Below are 24,174 nucleotides of genomic sequence, written 5' to 3'. Positions count from 1 at the left end.
TCATGCAACAACATGGATGAATCTTTTTTTTTTTTAGTTAGTTATTTATTTTGACAGCACTGGGTCTTAGTTGCTGCATGAGAACTCAGCAGCATATGGGATCTAGTTTCCTGATCAGGGATTGAAATCAGGCCCCCCGGCATTGGGAGCTCAGAGTCTTAGCCACTGGACCACCAGGAAAGTCCCTGGATGAAATCTTAAAAGTGTTATTCTAAGCGAAAGAAACTTGTCCATTTAACTGTGGCATACACTAAATTCTGTGATGCATCCTGATTTGAGGGATGTCTGGAAAATGCACCTCTCAGCATCACGATATGTAGTAAGACAAAACTAGAAACAATCTGAATTTCCAGCAAGGGAGATTTCCTGGACGAGTCATAGCGCAGCAGTGATAGAAGCTTACAGTCGTCTAAGACAATGACAGAGACGTATATAAAGAGTAGTGGTGGAGAGACGCTCGCGATCTACTAGGTGAACAAGTGAGTTATAAAACAACATGCTTACTGTGACACCATTTTGTTAAAAGATAATTATTGGTATGTATATCCGAACTGAAAAGGTCTAAAAGCTTTGTACTGAGAGGTTCACAGTGGCCATCTCTGGGTGGTAAGCATTTTTTAATCTTTTGTTTGCTTTTCTGAAGGTAGACCACAAACATGTTTCATTTTTATTAAAAATATGTAAATATAAGATATCCACCCACCTGGTCATCTGTCTAAGCATAAGTCTTCAAAAGTCACACAATTCCTTAAAGATGCAATACTGACAGGAGGGGGAAAAAAAGGTGAAGCAATCTAACAGCTCAGGCGGAACACCTTCACACAAATCATGGTCATTCGTTTCAAAGGATATTACGTCCTTACAAATAAGAATATGTGAATTAAACAGATGCACAAGAAATCTAAATAAAATAGCAGCAGAAGTAGAAAACCCACATTGGATGACGTTGATTTTAACCAAGAAAAAAATCACTGCCTGTACCTCAGGATGTGAAGGAGTTACAGTCTTACAAAGAGGTCACTTCAGGTAATGGGTGTTATATAATTCTTTGTTTTTATCTTTTAGTTCCGTTTTTCATATAAAATTAGACAGAGGCAAAAAATTAAGACTTTCCAGAACCACGTTAGGATTCCATAGGTCTCTAACATTACTCTCGAAAACATTCCATGTAGAAACCAACACACAGCACTCTTTCTGCATCTTCTCTAAACTCCTTAGTTCACAATTTTGTTTTTCTATAACCTGTCCAACAAAACAGCAAATCTCACACAGAAATGCCTATGCTATAGGGAAATGTACCAAGAAGTCTCCTTCATCTCTGTGTGTGCTTTTTTTTTTCCCCCTATTTTCTGGTTAAAGAAAACATTTGCAAGTTCATAAAAACAAGGAACTAAAATTAGATAGACGAGAACTGAACCTTGACTCACGGTAGGGAAAACATTATTTTTAAACTGCGAAATATTTATAGGCCTGTGCTCTATGGAAAAGGAAGACAGGCGTGCTAATGTATGTCGACGGAACAGCCCGGGGCCAGGACAGGAGGCTCAGGAAAAGAAAATACTTTCACTGTGTATTTATATTCCAGGGGCCACTGGCACTTCATGTATTTTTTTTTTCTCATGGAATACAAATTAGCACCAATAATCGCAGAGAATTTGAGAACCCTGCTTCACTTAACATTAAAGAAAATGCTGTAAACAGCCCACAGTAAAACCATCTTCGCCTCCTCCTGTTGCCATCCTTGGGACCAAGAGTGCTCCCCAGCTCCGGAAGAACTAGCTTTGCTCTAGACACTTCATCATCCCTACAGAACAACCAATACTTTTCAGAGCTCCCGACAAAAGTTTAAAAAATATGTTTGTTACAGGTTTTTTTTGTTTTTGTTTTTTTTAAAAGAAAAAGACACAGAGGTGAAATCCAAGACACTTAGCAGGTGACTATGGAGGAATAAATCTCTTACACATTAAAACCACATTCATTGTGACATTCACAGCATCGCTCAAAACCTTCAAGAGTGCTTTACCTCTTATTACATCAAGTCTAAATGTCTTCCTTCATTCATTTACACCCACGGGGTCAATGGCAGAGCACCTGCAGTGAGCGCCCATCCAGAGGGGGAGGAGGGTGGCTATGCTGCAGGGGCCAGCGGGTCAGAGCTGATGTAAGAGGCCAGGAGAGTGGAGGAGGGGGACGTCCTTCCAGTCTGCGGCCTGAGGAGAGGGGCGGACTGCACAGGGGGCCTGCCCTTTGAAAAATCTCAACCGGTGAGGGTGTGGGCTCGAAGCAGAAAGAACTGCTGTGCCAGGTCTAGGGACTGGATCCATTTGGGGGAAATGAAGAGAAGACACGCAAAGTCTGAGTTGGTTGCATGATCCAGTTTCTCCTAAGAACAAGCACTTAAATTTTCGTCTTAAAAATACTGTGTTTTCACTGAAATCACAGCCTTAATGCTGTGCATCCCTAGGGACCATTTTCTTTCTTCAGGCCCCACCTCCAACTGTTCTCAACAACAGAAGCCTGATACTCTTTGGGGGATCTCCCACTTGTTCTGGAAAGACACCCCTGGCCCCAGGTGATGAAGCAAGTTAAGTCCAGGCCAATAGGATCTCAGTTACCTTGTGGTGACTGGTAAGATCATGGACATGCTCCTGCTCTATCCAAAGGAACCTAAGGGAGGTCTGCTTGGGGACACCAAGGAAAAGTTTCATTGCTAATAAAACAAGACATGCATGTGAGGGAAAGGCCCCCTTCCTTGATGGATGTCATGTGTCACCTGGAATGTCTGCAACCACCCTGTGCCGTGAGGGAAGACATCTCCCACACAGCAGGGATGGCAGAGCGCAAAGACAGACAGCACCTGGGCCCTTGAAAATATCATCAAACCTCTGACTTAAGCAACCCTGGAACTGTCACACTTCTCGTTCCATGAGATTGAAAAAAAATTCCACTATTTCTAGCTACTTTTAGTTGAATTTAAGTGAAGTGAAAGTCACTCAGTTGTGTCTGACTCTTTTACAACCCTATGGGCTATACAGTCCATGGGATTCTCCAGGCCAGAATACTGGAGTGGGCAGCTGTTTCCTTCTCCAGGGGGTCTTCCCAACCCAGGGATCAAACCCAGGTCTCCCATATTGCAGGCGGATTCTTTACCAGCTGAGCCACGAGGGAAGCCTAACTTTTAGTTAGGTCTTCATTAGTTCACACACTATTAATTTGAAACCATCTTCATTTTACTCGTAAGCTTTTCTACATATGTTTGCCTCCCTTATGAAGTAGCGAGCATTCTACTTTATGGTGAAGCTTTGTTTTATTTTGCAGCATCTCCTCTTCTTTAAGGAAAGCACAGGTAAGAGCTCTGGCAGCACCTCACACAGTTCGGGGAAGGCATTCGATCTGGTGGACACGAGTGTTCCAGGTCCTGGTGAGAGGTACACTGTGATCCCCCATGGCTATGTAAAGCGTCTCATGCTGTAAGATCTTCATTCTACACTACCCTCCTTAGCAACCTTGTTCCTATTAACCAGGCCCCACATATCTTGAGTTCATGGAGGAAATGCCCTGGGCAGTAGTTAGGAATATTTTAACCCCTAGAAAAATACAGTATATTCCCCAATGTAAACCAACACATTGGCACCGAGCTTATAGATCAGTCTCATGACCAGCATGAATCAGTCGTCTTAAACTTCTACAACTCAGAATGCTGATGGAAATGAAGGTTCTGAATGACTGAAATGGTGAACCAGATCCCCTTGGAGCCCACGGATTCCCCCCAGGACTGCTGGCTCTCCCAAGAGGCTGCAGCAGCACCGTCCACCTCATCTCCCTCCGCTGTGCAGAGATGAGCTACAAAACCTCTCCACTCGTGGGCATCGTAATCCAGCTGCCCTACAGGGCGTTCCAAGCCGTGCACAAGGGCAACCTCCCAGGGGGAGCAATCAACACACCTTGAGGCGGTGACACCACTTCCCAGAATGGGGGGCCGAGGTGGCACTGGAGCATCTGCCCACCCCACCTTCTGAGCAAAGGGCCTCCACCCTGACCCTCCTCACTACGGAGGTGACCCTTGCCTCTTCCTCTGCCCCGAAAAGTCGTTTTCTGATTAGAAACTCACTTGTCTCTTCTTCTGCCCTGAACAGGACTGACGCTTGGTAACACTGACAAGTTCACATACTCTTTCTTGTTTTAACTATGTAAAAACAAATACAAACGAACTCTGAACCAATGACCATGTTTGGGAGCTGAGCTCTTTCAGCGGCCAATGTTTTTTTGGAAAAACGTTCTATATTAAGGCCACACTGTGGGAACACTGCTGGCTGTGCACAGTAGTCCGCATCCCAGCGCTGGAAGGACAGCTAACAGGAGTGTCCAGACGGCACGGGAGGCCCCCGGCTCACTCGACCCATGAAACCAGAGGGGAAGCCTGATTCTACCACGCTGTATTTAGACAATTTGGATTCATTCAAACAAGAAAGTTCCTAGAGATGTTTAGGGCTTCTTTTTTTTTTTTGGTCAATATTTAAATAGCCCTTTTTTTAAAAGCTTGCCCTAGATACCAACTGTTTATCTAACACACAATTCCAAAGTTGCTGAATCCAGTGCCAGCCCGGACGGGACAGTTCAAACCCATATGTTTATCAGAAAGAAAAGACCTCTAAACACGTGTCATCTATGTTATCCTTTCCCTAATACCACAATACCACTCTAGCTCACAGGGAACAAAGTCATGATTTCAGTCAGGACCCCTCATTCATCACTACCTATTCCAGCTTGGCTCTCAACCTGGAGGATGTTTGCTGAGACATCTGATTGCCAGATGTGACTCATAACACAGTCCTTCTTACAAGTTTCCCACTTTAAAAAGTTGCAGAGGTTTGTCCAAAAGCTAAACATAGAGTTCCTCTATGACCCAGCAATTCCACTCCTAGGCATATACCCAAAAGAACTGAAAACATGTGCTCAAAAAATAGAAGGTTCACAGCAGCACTATTCACTGGAGTCAAAAGGTGGAAATAGCCCAGATGTCCATCAGCAGATGAGTGGATAAACAAAATGTGGTTCATCCACACAGTGGAGTATTATTCAGCCACAGAAAGGAATGAAGTTCTGATACATGCTACAACACGGATGACCCTGGAAATTATTATGCTACATCAAAGCCAGACACAAAGGCCACAGACGGTCCATTCACATGAAGTATCCAGCGTAGGCAAGTGCATGGAGATGAAAAGTAGACTGGACGCTTGTCAGGTGCTGGGGAGAGAGGGGCATGGGGAGCCAACTGCTTAATGAATGTGAGGTTTTCATCTGGAGCCATGAACACGTGCTAGAGTTGGAGGTGACGGTTATACAACACAGTGAATACACAAAATGCCACTGAACTGTCAACTTAATTTTATGTGATGTGAATTTCATACCAATTTTTTTAAGTGAAGAGAATATCAGAAAACAGTAGGATTACAGCAAGGGGATGGGTGGCAGAACGTAGAAAGTTCTTGTGTTCAGGAAGTCTGGCATCAGTTTATAAAAGCAACAGGGGCAGCACCACCAGGCTTGGGAGCCAGTCAGGTTTAGATAAATCCCAAGTCCCCACTCAAGGACTTTCCATGACAGCCTTAAGATGATTATCATTAAGAAATGTTGACCCCCTCCTCCCAGGCTCTGGGCAAGCAGCTCAGGAGGCCCCGTGGAGAAGCATGAACTGAGCACTTGATCTGTGGAAAATACCTTTTTCTCTACCTGTAAAAGAGGACAAATGAGTTGAAGAGCTGCCACCAATGGTCTTAAATCAGCCACAATATTAATGAACGTCTCTTTGGAGAGACGAATGCACCTTCCACCCACCAGACACAAAATCACTACCCGCAGTGACTACGCCCTCACCCTGCTCCGCTCATTCACGCGGCCCCACTGTGTCCAGCCTCCTGTTCTCTGGTTTACAGTCTCCCTGACTGCCAACCATCCTGATCCGCTGTGCCCAGAGCTCACGGCAGGAGAGACGCATCTGCAAAGGGCAGGCGGGCACCAAATACGAAAGGTAAGCTCCACCCAGGTATGAGGGAAGCCTGTAACCGACATTACCATCGACTGAGTGGGTTTCATCCCTGATGAAACAGGTTGTGGGGAGGGGAGCAGGGTGAAAACCAACATCTGCTGAACACCTACCAAAGAGCAGGCATTCTTACATGCACGATGGCATTGGACTGATTGAAGCTAGAACCTCTCAGGTCAGACGACACACTTCCCTAAAGAGGAAACCAGTGCTCAGATGGCATATGTTAGCACGTTGACTACCTGGACAGTTAAAACGCTGACAACCCATCCTCCTACAGATGGAGTCTACCTTAGTTTTTAACCTCAGAGAAAAACCTTACTGAACCAGAGGGCAGAGACACGGGAACATAACCTGAGGACTGAGATGTGAGCATGGATCAGATAACTCTGGGGTCGCCTGGGCCTGCACTGGGCACCTGGGCCCTCGCCAGGCCCTTCGGGAAGAACAGACCATTCTAAAACAAACCACCATAGATGAACCTATATTAAAGGCCAGTCAACTAAATCTGGGGTATGTACACCTTCAGCTTAAACCAAAAAGGAAGAAAGAAGGCCTCTCCTTCCTTGGAAGTGGATTTGAGGACACCGGACACACATGGCTTCTATGCAAGGAGCTCTTCTTATCAAATGTTTCTTGGGAAAATCTGCAAAGTACTTTCTCAAAATTCTGGTAAATCTCAACAACAATCAACACTTTCCAAATTTAACATTCATGTTTTACCTTTACAATACAACCAGTTATAGAATTAACAGTTAGTGAATTCTAATGAATTCATTATTAGTTATAGAATCTAATCTATAATTCCCATTTCTATTTCTACACACTCAAAAGAAACCTACTTCAGTCTTGTGGAAAACACGCTCCATTTATGAAGGCACAGATTTGATTCAAATTTCCCTTTCTCCTCCCCTTAAAAAATATACTAAAAATAACTGTCATAACATCTTACTCATCCTGAACTCAGTACCTGGCAACTTATTCAGAATATAGCTGGCAACCAAAAAAAATCACACAAAGATGGAACTCAGTCTTTTTAATCAAAGTATATCTGCAGGGTTAATGAGTTTGGTTATTTGGGTTTTTTTTAATGGAATAAAGTGAACCAGGAGCAAACCTGTCACAGGAAAGCATACTGATAGCTACATTAGCTGACAGCAAGAGAGCAAGCAGAAAAAGTATCTAAAAACATAAGAAATGGAAAAACAGAACAATCTTAGTTTATCTAAAGTAAAAAGCAAAAATTCCTATTTTTATCGGCAAAATGCTATATCAATGAAAGCCAAACAACAAGCAATAAAAATAACTGAGTCAACAAGAAAATTAAATTTTATTTGGTATATTTCATTTTTATGAAGATTAAAAAAAGTATTTCATACATTTCAGAAACATAAAACCAAACACTTAAACTGGTTAAAACAGGAAAACATCTGACTGACTACAGAGGGAAATCCTCAACTCTTCACTTGACAAATTCCAAAAGATATACTATATTTGATATTTATATCTAACAACATATCAAATGAGGCTGGTTTCAAAGTAAACCACATGCTACTCCCAAAGCTGTCTATTTGGTAACTGGCTGGAAAAAGGAAGAGCATCAGAGAATTTAATATTTAGTAAACCCAAATCAAGCTACTGGAGAAGGAAATGGCAACCCACTCCAGTATTCTTGCCTGGAAAATCCCATGGACAGAGGAGTCTGGTTGGCTACTGTCCATGGGGTCGCAAAGAGTCAGACACGACTGAGCGACTTCACTTTCACTTAAATTAAGCTTAGAAAAGAGGAGAATTGTTTTTAAAAAAAAATTAAGCTGATTATGTGAAGCATTTACATTAAATTATAATTAAGCAATAAATCTCATTTAATCATCTTTCAGGAAAACTTTAAACACTAGTGAAAATGAAATAGCTAAATTTTAGTCGAGTTATATTATTCAATTAAAAAAGAAACTTTTATCATTTCTATTTGTATTCAGTTTGTTGATTTCAAAAAAGAAATCACTTTTCCATCAACTGATGAATGGAAAAACAAAATGCAGTCTATCCATACAGTGGAATATTATATGACCAAATAAGGGCATGAAGTAATGACACAGGTACAGAACAGGGGAACCTTGAACAATATGCTCAGTGAAAGAAGTCAGACACAAAAGGCTGCATATTGCATAATTCTTTGTGTATGAAATGCCCAGAATAGGCAAATCCACAGAGATGGAAAGTAGACTAGTTGTTGCCAGGGGCTGGGAGGTTTAGGGGGGAAATGGGGATTGAGTGTTAATTTGTGCAGAGGTTCACGTGGGAGTGATAAAAATGTTCCAGGGACTTCCCGGGCGGTCCAGTGGTTAAGAATCCACGCTTCTGGGGCTTCTCTGGTGGCTCAGTGCTAAGGAATAGCAGGAGACACAGATTTGATCCCTGATCCTACATGCCGCGGAGCAGCTAAGCCCATGTGCCACAATCACTGAGCCTGTAATCTAGAGCCCACGTGCTGCAACTACTGAAGCCCATGAGCCCGAGAGCCCGTGCCTGACAACAGAGAAGCCACCACAATGAGAAGCCTGTGTACTGCAACTAGAGAAAAGCCCAAGCAGGAACAATAACCCAGCACAGCCAAAAATAAAAATAAATACATAAAATTTTTTTTAATAACCCATGCCTCCATTGCAGGGAGCATGGGTTTAATCCCTGGTTGGTAAACTAAGGGTCCTCATTCTGCAAGGCACTGTCAAAAAAAAATTTTTTTTTAAGTTCTAAGACTGATTATGGTGATGGTTGCACATATCTGTGAATATACTAAAAAAAAAAATCACTGAATTGCATATTTTAAATGAGTGAACAGTATGGCACAGTATATGAATCATACGTCCAAAAAAGCTGTTATTTAAAAAAAAGAAAAGCTCAAAATCATCCATCCTAATATTCCTTGTTCAGGAAAGTTCCACACACCATAAGCAATGTTGTTGAAAGAAACAGAAACCTTAGTGAAAACTGGAACGCCTCCAGGGCAGTATATGGAACTGGAAATTTAATAGCTACTAAATAAAGCAACATCATGACTAGAGCTATGAAAGCAAATATTTCCATTTGAACTTCAAATGGCAGAGGGACAAAGTTGTTATCTTAGGATCGTGGGCTCTAAGAGTGTTCATAAATCACCATTTCTTTCAGGAGCCAGAAAGAACACAGGGTTAATTAAGTTACTCCAGCTGAGAAAGTCACTATGAAATGTGTGTGAGAGACCAGAAAAGTCCTTTGAGATGTTTTGCTTGCACGGTAGTTCCACGAGTTTTTAACCTCCTGCAATGACTGACACACTGAGTCAGGCGCTTCAGTCAGTAGGAAACATATGACTCCAGCAGGCTGTGAATAACAGCTTCTCTAAGGGAAGCTACAGTTTCACAAGTTGGGCCTTTGTTGAGGTGAAATCCTCTCTCAGGTCGGATGACACATGTACTCAGTGTCAACGCTAACTTTCAGGACAGAGTAGTAGACTCTCTTTCCTTTTTACTTTGTTTCACCAACCATGCAGATCACAGAAAATGTCATATTACTTTCTATGAGCTGCTTTGCAAGGCTTTGCTATTTTGTAAGAGAGGATAAGAAAACCATTCAAATCTTTTATAAATCCTTTATAATGAAATCCAAGGGTTTCCTTTTATCACTGTGACCTGTAATTTCTAATTAACAGGCCTCAGGTAGACTCTTCCTGGGTGTATTAATTTGGGGCCTACTGAAGTCACACTAACTATAAAGTATATAGAACCCTGGCACCCTAAAAATACAGTCAGCTGATCCAGGAACCCACTTCGGGAGCAAGTGAGTCTTTTATTAATGGAATAATTGGTAAACACGTTATTAACCCAGTATTTGCTCTGTTCTATTAGGGAGAAACTTGCCAACAGAAGTGAAATTCATTTTACTGGCAACTAACCTTTCAATCCGGAGAAGGCAATGGCACCCCACTCCAGTACTCTTGCCTGGAAAATCCCGTGGATGGAGGAGCCTGGTGGCCTGCAGTCCATGGGGTCGCTAAGAGTCGGACACAACAGAGCGACTTCACTTTCACTTCTCACTTTCATGAATTGGAGAAGGAAATGGCAACCGACTCCAGTGTTCTTGCCTGGAGAATCCCAGGGACGGGGGAGCCTGGTGGGCTGCCGTCTATGGGGTCGCACAGAGTCGGACACAACTGAAGTGACTTAGCAGCTTAGCAATCTTTCAATCTCTCTCCCAAATAATGTTCGAACAGGAACTGAAGCACATTTTTTAAGTGTTATTTAATCACTTCACATTTTCTCCAAGCCATTTCCAAAGAATGTCTCAAACTTTCAAAATCAAATTGGGTTCCTCTAATGATACCCTGCTTCATACAACAATTGTGATCCAAAAAAAAAAACCATGTGTAAATTACACTTCTATAACTCAATCTTTATTTACTTATATTTGAAGGAAGTAAAGAATCCTTTAGAACATTAAGAATTTCACCATGCCCTGCAATTTAGTGGTTAGGTAAATCTGAGTTTCCATATGCTAAATTTATCTAAATGAGGGTTCATAGTTTAAACAAGTGGATGAAGAAGAAACCAGTTCCTCATATGAAGAATGTGTACTGTGTTCCAATCACAGAAGTTCAGCTGTTCTTAAAGAATGGTGAGGAATTTAAAGCACATCTAGTTCAAACTTTACGCTTTACAAACAGGAGGAAACTGAGAACCAGAGAGATTATTTTCCCGAAAGTGCTTATCTAGTTAGTGGAGAAAACACTTTAAGATGAAAAGCTAATCTACTAAACAAACTTAATTTTTCAAATAACAAAATAATTCTATAAACATACTTTTCTTTCAGAAACACTCCCCTCTCCTGGTTTTAGACAGCTCATTCACAAAACAAAAATTAACGACCACAAGAGGCATTTCTCATGTAGAAGAGAACACATTTATGAAGTTACAGAATGCAGTGTGGTCCACACTTGTGATGTTAACACTTGATAGGGCAAAACTAACTAAATTCATGTGCAATAGTCTCTTCCACTTAAAATGTCAAAGCCTTAATGGGATATTGTATGTTGATATCCATAAACAAGAAAATAAAATCAACTGCATGCGGGTTTTCTTCCTCTCTACAAACTACGTGGTAAAAAACCAAAGTTGATATTTCCCACACGATTCAAACACAAATATAAATGATCCAAAAGCTGCTTTCAGTAGCACATTTTTCCTTGGAAGGAAAAAAAAATGAATAGAATTTAATAGCATTACATAAAAATCCTGGAAATTATGTACAAAGATTATGCTGGAGCTTTGCCCAAAAAAGGATATGCTGGCTTTCCATGTGCATAAATGATAATCGAATAAGAATTTTAAGGAGCTACAGTATTATTAAAGATAAATATACTTATTGAAATCTCTGTCTTAAAAAGCTTAAAAATTATTGCCTAAACTAAGCCATTCAACCCCACATTTCCTGGGCCCTAAATAAACACTTGGGTTTTCAATCCTCTGTGCTCCTGCTTGGCAGCCTTCCCCACAGACCCGGGAGCCGAGGACCGCCCCCACTCCCCACCTGCGGGCCTTCCACACTCCCAGGCACTCTCCCATCTCGATGTCTAGGGCCTTTAGAGACCCTGCTCGCAGCCTCGACTTAATTAACCACATAGCTATTCCTGAAAGGCCAGTTGCTGCCTTCTCTCTACCTTCCATGTAGATGTCTGGGGCGTGGTTTTGCACACATGTCTGATGCTGGGAAAGATTGAGGGCAGGAGGAGAAGGGGGTGACAGAGGATGAGACAGTTGGATGGCATCACCGACTCAATGGACATGAGTGTGAGCAAACTCAGATTGTGAAGGACAGGGAAGCCTGGTGTGCTACAGTCCATGGGGTTGCAAAGAGTCAGATGCAACTCAGTGACTGAACAACACCCATCTTCATTCATTCATTTGTTCACATCACAAATATTGAGCCTCTGCTATACACCAGTAATGTTTCCAGCACCAGGAAAACAGCAGTAAATAAAATATGCAAAAATTCCTGCTCTCGAGGCACATTCAAGTTCGGTGGATACAGATCAGAAGTCAGATGCACATTACTATACGGCACAGAGAGGGGAGTGGCGGGGCATCGTTTCAGGAGTCGCCATTCACAAGGGGCCCGGGGAGGGAATTCCTGGAGCGGGGCTGCCCAGAACATTCCACAGGTGTCCTGGGAGAAGGGGCTCGGGAGGTAGGGGGCGTGCACTTCAGTCTGCAAACAGGTGACCTACATTTTGGTCTAGGATTCCTTTCATTTTCTTGTTCTGGATCATTATTTACCAACATTCAAGGGCACCTGTCCTTCAACAAGCAGTAGTGAGAAGATACAGGAGACAGGAAGCTGCGTTGCTCTGTAATTATCAATTCTGAGAATGTAAATTAAAGCTTCTGAGGAGCTTGAAGAAGCACAAACCATTTGTTCAGAAGTCCTCTTTCTCCTATAAACAGGCATATACTATTAATTTTCTTTTCAAAAAGGGAGAGGGTAAAGCTTAGCTCCATCTTGCTCAACAAAAATACCAAACAGAAATAATGAGATTTTCATGCCTATTATTTCTCTAATCCATAAAAATGTTATGAGGTAAGTACGAGAGCTCTCAGACACTGCCAGTTTGTATGAAAAGGACTCAGTGGCTAACTCAAAAGGGTTTTCCCAGGGGGCCAAGAAGGGACAATTTGAGCATCAAAAAAAAAAAAAGATATCTGTAATGGAGTGAAGAATACACCAAAGAAGCTAAAATCCAAGAGTTTACATTAATTCTAGAAAAAAAAGCCACCAGTCCTCTTCAGAGGATGTTAAGAAACCAAGTCAGCCTGAAAACTGGTGGACAACGGGAAGGAATCAAGCAAGTGAAACATAAACTTCTAAATATACACAGATCCCAAGATCCTAGGATTTCACAATGGTTGAGATAATAACATGCCTGAAAGCATTGTGTGAACAGGAAAGAGCTGAATGAAGAAAGGTATAGCTGTTTTTCTGTTGCTGCTGCTACTAAGAAAACATTGCCCACTTTTAGTAATGCTAGTTGCTGCTAAGTCGCTTCAGTCGTGTCTGACTCTGTGCGACCCCATAGACGGCAGCCCACCAGGCTCCCCCGTCCCTGGGATTCTCCAGGCAAGGACACTGGAGTGGGTTGCCATTTCCTTCTCCAATGCATGAAAGTGAAAAGTGAAAGTGAAGTTGCTCAGTCGTGTCCAAGTCTAGCGACCCCATGGACTGCAGCCCACCAGGCTCCTCCATCCATGGGATTTTCTAGGCAAAAGTACTGGAGTGGGGTGCCATTAAGTTAGTGAATCTAATCTCTAATAAGTACTATGTGCCAAGTACATTTCTAAGTACTTAATATTATTTTCTCCTTTAATCCTTACAACAGTTCTGTGAAGCAGGTACCAATGTTTTCTAACACAGTCCTTTGGGAATAAATACTGGCCCCACCATTTGGTAACTTCTCTAGCTGGATGGCCACCACAGGTTACTTAACCTTTAATCTCTCAGTACTTCAGTTTCCACACCTATAAGGAGGAAATGGTAAGTCTCCCTACCTCCAGACCTTTTTGTAATAAGATCAGCAAGTCTAGAATGTATTTGTTTGGGTGATTATTTGATTCGTATCTATTTTGCCTTCTAGGTTGCAGGCTGTTAAGGAGGGCATCGTGCTCTATCTCCAGAACCTAGTCAGGCCATTACAAATAGTTAAAAAAAAAAAAAAAAGTCACTCAATGTTTATTGAATAAATAAAGGAGTTTATAGCAGAACACAGCGGAGCTGAATAACTAACTGGTACAAATCTTATCCAATATCTCCAGAGTCCCAGAGGTGAAGATTTTCCCATAATTTCTCAACTATCAAGGGTCACGTCACCTTAAGTACCTCTAAGCTCTGGGGACAAGAAGCAGCCCAAGAACAATACTGCCCGAACTCCCTTGAGCTTTCAGTAAAGAAGCTGCCAAACTTGGCAGCTACAGTTTAACTAGGGCAAGTTATCCATGTTTTTGTATTTTGGACACTTGCCCTTTTTCATTCAAGAAACTGTCACAATCACAGTCCCTGGTGTGTTCTCGGTTTCAGTACCCAATTACACAAGAGCTGTACCAGATAGAGGGCAGGAAAAAACACACCACTGACTGCATTATGGAACACGACTCCTCAGGCAGCAGGGTTGGTTATTGTTTACTGAACGCCTTTTGCAGTCACGTCGCTATGCTAATAAGTGCTTTATCTGAATGATCAACTCGTTCAGAGTCTTCTAACAGGCCTCTGACAGAAGCACGGTCATTCCTGGCTTCCCTGTGTTCCACGGTTCAGAACTGAGAACTGATTCCAAATGTATGGGAAACCAAAACCCATGCACCGACCGCTACACTACTCCGCCAAAGAGGGAGCTCGGCAAAAATAAATCAAAAAACAAAGCTGACGTTCTTTATCCTGACCTCTAAACACCAGCAGCAGGGACTTGGCAGAGTCACAAAGGATTTTTTTTTTTTTTTTTTTTGAGAAAAAGGAAATGCATGAACTGAAGTCACTTGCTACTTCCACAATAAATGTCACACGTCCATCCTAATTCCAACATGAACTCTACCATCTACATGAGAATGTGTCCGGGAAGTAGGTACAAACTCTCGCTCTTCCTTTTTACCACTCAGGGAAGCAGTTCTCAGGGCAGTGTGCAGACCCCCCAGTGGTCCCTAAGACTTCTGCAGGGCATCTGTGAGGCCGAAACTATTTTCATACTAAGACATGATTTGCCTTTCTCAGTGCTGACATTGGGCTTCCCAAACAGTGCTAGTGGTAAAAAACACCCCTGCCAATACAGGAAACACAAGAGACACAGCTTCGACCCCTGGGTAGGGAAGATCTCTGGATGGAGAAGGGTGTGGCAACCCACTCCAGCATTCTTGCCTGGAGAATTCCATGGACAGAGGAGCCTGACAGGCTTCGCTCCATAGGGTCGCAAAGAGTCAGACACAATTGAGTGACTCAGCACACACGCATATGTTGATATTGGCCTTGATGATACAAAAGCAAACGTGATGATACAGAGCCGACATTCTTCATCCTGACCCCTAAAGAGAGTGCCGGTGCCTGACCATGAATCTGGGCAGTAGCACCAAACTCTGCTGGTCATTAACCAGCTCTGTCGCACCACACACTTGCAGAAGGAAAAAACAGTCATTTGCACTTAAGAATGTCCCCTGATAATGCAGTAAAATCGAATAAATGTGTTAAATGTTGAGTGTGTTCTGCGGGATGAGGTTGGAATGCACCTACAACTCTGCCCTAAGAACCAAAGTGACCGGTTGTCCCCAAAAGCGTCTATACTCCTGTTTGGGCTGCTTTTTTGATAGAACATCGTTTATACTTGATGCACAGACAGACTCTGGTCATTCACTTGAGTATCTGGAAGACTGTTCCTAAGAAATTAACGAAATGAGTCTGTCCCTTCAACGAAAACAACTAAGAGTATTTGTTGCCAAGGATAAAACTCAAACCTTTAAGGGAAAACCAGAATTTTGGAATGCTTTTATCCGCCACTGTGAAGCTGACATCGTCCTAATATTTAAAGATGTTATGCCGACATTTGGAAGATCTGCATAACTCAAGAAACCGTAATTTTCTAAATGACCAATGCATGATGTTACAAAGGCACACTTGGGTAAAAAGTTTGTTCAAAAATCCAACAGGGTTTTGACAGCAGACAAAAAACTGATTAGATATTGTAACTAACCCTCAATAAACTACCACTTCAAAAAAAATAAAAAATAAAATAAACTACCACTTCTTGGGTGTTTGTGTAGTACCAAAGAAAAATATCCACAACTATTTAAATGGCTATTAAAATGCTCCTCCACTTTCTAACTATATATCTCTGTAGAGTCAGATTTTCCACACATTCTTCAACATACTGCAACAGACAATGCCAAAGCAGTTAAGAAAATCCAGCTGACAGGCTTAAAAATGGCTCATATGGTAATATTTTTGTTATGTTGTATGTAATGACCATATTCTCACAATATCAAAATCTAAACAGAAATACCAATACTGAAATCACCAATCAGCAGAGAGATGAAAATTTAGGCCCATGTGCATACACCATAGAAAATTCACTGTGTTCTTCTTTTTAAGATTATTATTCCACAGCAAAGTCCACAGGAGACACTGACCGGTATAGGTAGAAACACAATTATTTGAAGGCTGGTTAGTAGATAAGAACCCTGAAATTTCTTTACCTATTCTATTTGCTTCTTTTCAATTTTTTCCTTTCTTAGTTATCCTGCCTGAAAAGATTACTCTCCTCCCTTCATTCCACCTGCAATTCAGTGAACCATATCCTTAACTTTCTTTGCCAGAGGCTAATTTACTCAAAAGCTGGTCCTCAGGATCAACAGCTGTGTGCTCCTTCTGGAAGCCATACAATTTGGTCTGAAGGAGTCTGAATAAACTGTCCTCAGGGGCTGCTTGAGCACCAACTCCACAGCTGTTCGCCGTCGCCAATCCCAGATGTCAAGTCCGATTTTCTGCTTCATCTTCTCTCTGCCTCCTTGCTACTCCAGAGGCTGTTGGCTATGTGCATGAGAGTCCGCTCAAGGATGCAGGCGAGCATGGAGTTTCTGTTCAACAGGACTTAAGAGGGGACACCAAGAGGTCAGCCATGGGCAAGCTCTACAGTAGCAAGTCGTTGTTGTTCAGTCACTAAGTTGTGTCCAACTCTCTGTGACCCCATGGACTACACCAGACTTCCCTGCCCTTAACTATCTCCTGGAGTTTGCTCAATCTCATGTCCATTGAGTCAGTGCGGCCATCCAACCATCCCATCCTCTGTCACCCCCTTCTCCCGCCCTCAATCTTTCCCTGCATCAGGGTCTTCTTCAATGAGTGGCAAGGGGTTACGGGTTAGGCTGGGGACAAGCTATCAAGTGAATCCAGGGGTACAAGCAAACTGCACCCTGAACTAGTACATAGCCAGGGATCCTAGCTGTAGCTGGCAGGGAACCAGGAGCCCAGACTCCCAGTTTGGGACAGCTGCTGGCAGAGGCTGAAGTGCTGTGTGTCTCTGCCCACTGTCAGACTGAGGAAAGACCCCAAACAGGGTCTAGACAGGAACTCTCCCAAGTGACACCAGCACACGGTGAAGGAGTCAGTCACCGAAACGGCCAGTGGGTGACCATCTCTCCCATGCACATTAACAGATCTTTCCCCGAGCTGCTCCACAAGTCCAAAGCTTGGTTTGGAGGGAAAGTCTTATTTTGTTTAGCTTATAACAATGCAATATTGTTGGTATTCCCTCTACAAATACACAACTGTTGGTGTAGATTTAGGGTGACTGAGCACCTTTATCTTCCTAGATCAATAGCTAAGGCGGGAAAATAAGATGTCTGTAGGTATTTTCTGAGTTTCACTTCCTTTGTGACTCTGCCTATGAGAGGAAAAACTGTTAACAACTGAAAATATTCCTCTTTTTCGCTTGTGGCCCAAGACGGAACACAACAGCCAGTATCCTCCTGGGCCCAATGGAGTGGAAGGACACTTCTTCCCATCACTCAAATCAGACTATTTCTTCCTAATCTTTAATAATAATTGCCCCTCACTTCCTGGATCATTTTCAAATCCTAGTCTTCTGCTGAAAATTCTTTCAACCTTCTCTCTCAGTAACTGGCCACGCTAAAATTTCACACACACACACAAACACACACACTCTCCATAGTCTCCTTCCTGCTGTATGTCTTCTCCTTAGAACTGAACACAAAACAAACTTTTACAAAGAAGAAATTTTTGTGTTCTCTTCACTGCTGTATACACAGCACCTAGAAATGTGCCCCAGACAAAATGCTGAATGAATGAATGGACAAGCCAGGGCTTCCTGGCCTATTTCATATTCTACAACTTGATCCTGCATTTTCCATTTACACCACAGATTTTTTCAAAGGCCTCTCACCCATTCCTGATGCCAAAGGATACCCACATCAATTCCAGAAACCTGAAAAGCCTCTCAAACAATCAAGCCCCATGCCTGTCCCCGTCCTCTGTTTAAATGTGGCTGTGGTCCAATCCAGTTGATCTGACTGCTGCTCACATCGGTCGCCTCATCTCCACTGCCATTCTTGTTACCTTGGTCCAGGCCACCAAGGATTTACTGCGACGGCTCACTAATCTCCAACCCACACTCCCTAGAACTGAAAGGGTAAACTTTCTAAAACTGCAAGTTAGAGCACCTAAGCTTCCTGCCTAAAGCCCATCATGGCCCCCCATTACCTACAGGACTGAACCCAAACTCCTTCCCAGGTAATCACAGCTTCCCTTGTCCTGATGAACTACTTAAACTGCCCAGTCTGCCAAGAAATGTAACCCCAAGCCTTTGCCCAGGCTTCCCTGATAGCTCAGATGGTAAAAGAATCTGCCTGCACTGTGGTAGACCTGGGTTCGATCCCTGGGTTGGGAAGATCCCTGGAGGAGGGCATGGGAACCCACTCTGGTATTCTTGCCTGGAGAATCCCTATAGACAGAGGAGCCTGGCGGGCTGCAGTCCATGGGGTGGCAAAGAGTCGGACACAACTGAGCAACTAAGCACAGCACAACAAGCCTTGGCCCACGCTTTCCCCACTGCACTGAATGTTCTTTTATCCCCTAGAGAGCCACTGCTTGACCTGAAGACCCACCCCGGGCGCGTGCACTTCTCTATCGCATTCCCAACTCTGTGGACTCAAAGAACTTTTACAATCTGCAAGCTCACCCAGCTCAGGAACCATCACAACTCCACCCGTGTGTCCACAGGGCCAGGTGCCATGAGAGAACAATAAAGATGTTCGAGGGGTGAGTGACAGTGCAGAAATAACGACAGTCCACTTTCCACAAAGCCCATTCAGACAAACTACCTCCCACACTGCCAGGCTAGCACTAGAACCCCCAGTTTATTCCACGGATCTTCATTTCTACAGAGTCCTCGACTGGGTATTTTTAGCCCCAATATCAGAAAAGGGGATGAGAAGAAAAGCTATGCATTCAGCATTGCATAGAGAAAAATACCTGCCACAAACCCAAAGATGGGCTAAAAGGATCTTATGTATATAACCTTAACTCCTTTTGTGGAAAGGGTCTTCTACAAACTATGCTAACATCTCAGCTGAGTAGATTTGTACAGCGTCAGGAGAAGTGAACTGTGCAGTTTAAAAAAAAAAAAAAGAGGTCAGGAAGTTGTGTAGACATTCTCTATTACTGGGGTCCTGTCCAGAGGGTTTCAAAATGAGCTGAATAAAGCAAAAATCATGGTCTCAGGGAAACTGTTAAAGAAGAGAATATTATATTTTAAAAAATCACCAGTTTGGCTAAGGCTTCTATCTTTCCCCATCCTCCATCTAGTGCTAAAATCTTCCCTTATAAATACACAGTGCACACAAATTTAAAGGAGAAATTAATTTACCAAATTTACACTATATGGGTTTTTTAAAATTCACTCTAGCTTTTTTTTGGGGGGGTGGGGGGTGTCAGTGTCTTTGAGACCTTTGATCTGTAAGTTAAAAATAAAATTACACATAAACAAAAATGGGTACTGCCAACGAGTCAAAGACCTGGCAATTTCCAGACATAGTGATTACATCTGTCTTTATTTTTGAAATTCAAGTAATACACTGCTCAGAGCACCACTTACAAAATTGCTATCATCGTCACACTTAATCTAACATAGCACAGTGCTGCTCCATTCTCTGGAATCTGCCCCACAGTCCCTGAGGATGGAGCCGGGGACACTCAGATCCTAAAGGTATAAAAATGTCGAGCAAGGGTTGCATCTGTACCCCACTCCACGGGCATCTCCAAACTCCAGAGCAGGGGCCACCGTCCTACAGATGAAGACACTTGTCACAGTAGAATCTCAAGCCAACTGTCAACTGCAGTTTCTGACCTCATCAGGGTAGCACTGCAAGCTCTCTGCTAGTGTTAAGTCCGACTCTGTGTCTGATTCTGTGCAACCCTATGGACTGTAGCCCACCAGGCTCCTCTGTCAAGAATACTGGAGTGGGTTGCCATGCCCTCCTCCAGGGGATCTTCCCCACCCAGGGATTGAACCTGTGTCTCTGGTGTCTCTTGCATTGGCAGGAGGGCTCTTTACCTCTAACGCCACCTGGGAAGCCCCCTTCCCTGGTCTGCAGCACTGCTAACAATGCTGTGCAAAACTAACACAAAGGACAGGCAGAGAGAAATTTGAGGACAAAAGGAGAGAAAGTATTTAGCAGAAAGCAGACACAAAGCTCTCTAGGCAGAGAGAATTATCAGGTGAAAATATTCTTCTCTTCTACCCACAAATTCCTCAACTGTTAGCAAAATTAACAGAACAAAGAAAGATCAGGATAAGGATAAAGTACCCTCACCAGATAACAAATAAGTAAATGATAGGGAGAACAAAGGAAATATTAACTGAGCACACAGGCGGTGTGATCCATCCAGGCCCTCAAACTCAACCACTTACAAGCGCAGATTTACACCATTACTTCTCTCTCTGATTTAAGATGTTACTTCTCCTTCTGAGTACTCCCTTTCCAGGGGCTTTTCATCATGTAATTATACAATGTGGGGTACCACAAAACACAATACAGTTTTACAAATGTTGGCTTTTAAAGATCAATGGTATTGTCTCTACATACTTCCAAAATAGATGTTCCCCTTAACCTGAAGACCTTAGTAAAACAGAAGGATTTCTTTTCTTAAAGGAGGGGAGGATATTATTTAGAATTCTTACTTTTGATCCCAGGTACTTATAAGTAATCACTTCCCAGACCTCAAAGATTTTTGCCCTAAGTGAAAAAAAGAAAATTAAAAGAAGCAACTTGGTGAAAAAACAAGAATAGCAGTAAGGAACTTAAGACAGGGAAAATCTGAGGAGCTTGGGGAGGAGGTCTAAAGACTGCTCTGGGTATATGTCCCACTTTCAAATCACCTGGTGATTTGAGAAGTTCAACATTCTAAAATGCTGCTGTCCGTAAGGTAAGACAAATACCATGATTAGAAACCATAATGAAATATATGAAAATTGAAAGCTGAAAATGCAAACATTTAAAAAAGAGACCCAGGCAAAAGGCAGTGTGCACTTGGGGGTACATAATTTCATCTAATTCTCAAGGGTCCTACAGGGCTTAGCCGACTTCTTTATTCCAGCAAAGTGAGGCCTAGAGAGGAGAAAGGCATAGAAAAATGTTTTGATGGGGCTTAAGGGCAACCTAATGGATCACAAAGGCAATTTCTTATGGTGCTTCAAAGTTCTGACCACTGAAGGGCTCGGATCCCCTCACACTCATTGGACCTGCCCCAGCATCTCAGAGACATTAACAGCCGGCTGGCAGGCAACACATTTTCAAAGTTCTCCTTCCTTCTAAAGGTGTCATCTAGGTCAACACTGTCACAGTGAACAGACCTGTGATATCTGACTCACTGGGGGAAAAGTCCCACTGGCCCTGGGAGACAACTGATCTGCCTCCAGATACTGATACTGGAAAGAGATTGTTTTGTTTTTCCAACACAAATGGGATAGGGGAGGGAGATAATGAGGCAAAGAAATGCACATACCTTTCAACTGGTCAGCAACAACACTCTGGCCAAGGCGTTCAGTAACTTTCCCATCCTCCATTTCGTACCGGTCATCTAGGTATTTTGCGGTGGCCTCGGAAATGTGAACCTTGCCAGCCACTCCCAGCTGCTCCATGAGATTGGCCAAGTTCACATCATTGGACCACACATCAAATTTAAACCTCCTCATGCCCAAGATGCCACACAGGACGGTCCCTGTGTGAACCCCAACGCGCATGTTCACCATCTCTTTCTTCTCTTGGCAGAACTGTTCAATGGCTCTTATCATGCCCAACCCCATCTCGATGCAGCAGTAGGCATGGTCGGCCCTTGGCTCAGGACACCCAGCCACACAATAGTAGCAGTCTCCCAAGGTGCTGATTTTCTCACATTTGGTCTCCTCACACAACCGGTCAAAGCGGCCGAACAGATCGTTGAGGAGACCCACCAGGGCGTGGGCAGACTTATTGGCACTCATCTTGGTGAAGCCCACAATATCTGCAAATAAAATACTGACTTCTTCGATCTGCTGCATCTTAAACGGGCGGAAGGCGATAGGGGCTTTCTGGATGGAAGACTTCTTCTTCCTGTTCTTGGGGCTGGAGGTGGCGTGCCTTTTGACAGAATTCTCACTCTCCTCATCCCCCTGTTTCATCAAGTCATCAGCTATGATTCTTGGCATCACAGAATGAATCATCCTCTCTTTCAGGGCCTTTTCCACTTCCAGATCCTTTCCGTGCATAATAGACTGGCCCACCTTGAGGAAGGTGCTCCTGGATCTCACCTGGGACATGATGAACAGGTGGATCCCGATGGCGTGGATGCAGAGGTGGAGCAGGGCCCGGCTCAGCAGCTCCCAGTGCAGAGCCTCCGCTCCAGGTGAGGCAAAGCAGGCTTCATCTTGGAAGTGGTAGCCAAAGGTCTCAAAAAGAACAGAATAGGCCACTCCCAAAATCAAGCTCAAGTACAAAGGTAAGTGCATGACGGTGTAGAGCAAAAAGAGCACTTCGATGCACATGGAAAAGCTCCCCACTTGAGATAAGCAAGTGTCTGTGGGCCTGGCAGCCCGAGTATGATTGAAGTTGTCAACTCGTCCTGAGAGGGGCGTCAAAACCTGAAACTGGGCAGCCAGGGTCAGGGCGAATACCAGGAGGGTGAGAACCAGCGAAGTCCACACGTAATGGCGGGCGTACAACTTGGTGAAGGTAAACAGAAAAAAGCCCACACACACCACGAGGAAGCACAGAGCAGGGGCTACCATGACAATCAGTTTCGATTTCATGTGGACCCCAAAATAGATGCTCCAGAGAAGGCAGGCGAAGCCGATGTAGAAGAGCGCATACCGGAAGCGGCGCTGGGTCTGCGGGAAGCAACGCTCCATGCAAGCCTCCTCCAGGTTCACAGAGTCAAACTTGGGGTCCCACCACCGGCTGGAGGCCCGTTCGAACAGCTGGGGCAGCTTCTTCCTCCTGCGCAGGCGGCCTCCCGCGCCCATTCTTCGGGGGACCCCTCCGGAGTCCCCGGAGCTGCTGCAGCTGGAGGAGATGCTGTACTTGCAGTGCTTCGGGTGGCTGTTGGAGGACGGCTGCTTGGGGTTGATCCTGACCCGCACGCTGTTGCTGTCTCCGCTGGAGTCACAGCTCACCTCGGTGCTGTGGTGCTGCAGCAGCTGCTGGTGGGGCGGGGAAGCCATGTTGCCGAGCTCGGAACCCTGCCGGCCGGGGTCACCGGGACCTGTCGGCGAGACAGCCAGAGTCAGTCCGGGGTCTGTTCCTGCAGGAACGCGCACCTGAAGGCCACCAGCCCTACCGGCTTCTTCAGCGGGGGCCCCGGCGGTCTACTGGGAAAGCCACCGTCTGCTCACGACGACTGGGGAATGTCTGAGTGCTGCTCCACCGTCCCTCCCTCGAGGCCGACCGCAGCCACCCGGCCGGACCAGGAGCGCCTGGGGGTCCGCGGGCGGCCGCCCCCGCACCCGTGCAGCGCCACCCGAGCCCGCGGCGCGTTTCCTCCGCGCGCACTCGCCTGCTCCGCAGCCCGCTCCTGAGGGAAGTCCAGCCGAGCCTTCTCACGCCGCGGGCCGCTCTCGCAAACACAGCTCTCCCGGCTGCGGCCGCCGGCCCCTCATGCTGCGCACCGAGCGGCGCCTCAGCCGCGTCAAGGCCGGCGGCCGGACCCCCGCCCCCGCCCCCCGCGCGGCGGCCCCGAGAGTGGCGGGCGGGCGGGCGGCGAGGCCCGGCGCCCCGCGCGAGTTTGCGGAGCCCGCGGCGCTGCAGCCGCCCCCGTCGGCGCGGCCCGTCTAGCGGGGCCTGACCCGGCCACGCCGCCCCTCCCGGCCTCCGGGGCCGACGCGGCGGGCGGGGATGCCCCGCGCCCCGGAGCCGCCGGGCGCCGAACGCAGGGCGCGGCGGGCGCGGGCCCCTCAGCCGGCGGCCCGTGCGCGGCGCTGCCGCAGAGCCCGCTCCCGCGACGCCGACCCGGGACGCCCGCCCGCCGCCTGGGGCCGCCTCCTGAGCTAGAGATGCCGCTCCGGCCGC

At 44.9% G+C, this 24,174-nt stretch overlaps 1 protein-coding gene across 6 annotated transcripts in view; it reads right to left on the bottom strand.

The window, feature by feature from the left end:
* The window catches only part of ADCY9 (adenylate cyclase 9), a 105,264-nt gene extending 81,462 nt beyond the window's left edge, over positions 1 to 23,802 (bottom strand). For all 6 annotated transcript variants that reach the window (XR_015154851.1, XR_015154850.1, XM_086376025.1 and 3 more), the window contains exons 1-2: positions 23,663 to 23,802; positions 21,638 to 23,371 (exon numbers count right to left, since the gene is read on the bottom strand). Coding sequence is in view for 4 of the 6 variants with exons in the window: in XM_086376025.1 (XP_086232151.1) it covers positions 21,638 to 23,330 (1,693 nt within the window). In the remaining 2 variants the exon portion in view is untranslated. The remainder of the gene's footprint in view (positions 1 to 21,637; positions 23,372 to 23,662) is intronic.
* Between the last annotated feature and the right edge of the window lie 372 nt (positions 23,803 to 24,174).

The sequence above is a fragment of the Bos grunniens genome, chromosome 25 (genome assembly GCF_055505025.1).
Source record: "Bos grunniens cultivar Pamir isolate PY7600 chromosome 25, Bosgru_T2T1.0, whole genome shotgun sequence".
NCBI lineage: Eukaryota > Metazoa > Chordata > Mammalia > Artiodactyla > Bovidae > Bos > Bos grunniens.
The sequence above is the reverse complement of the archived record's forward strand: the minus strand, read 5'-3'. Positions and strand labels throughout refer to the sequence as shown.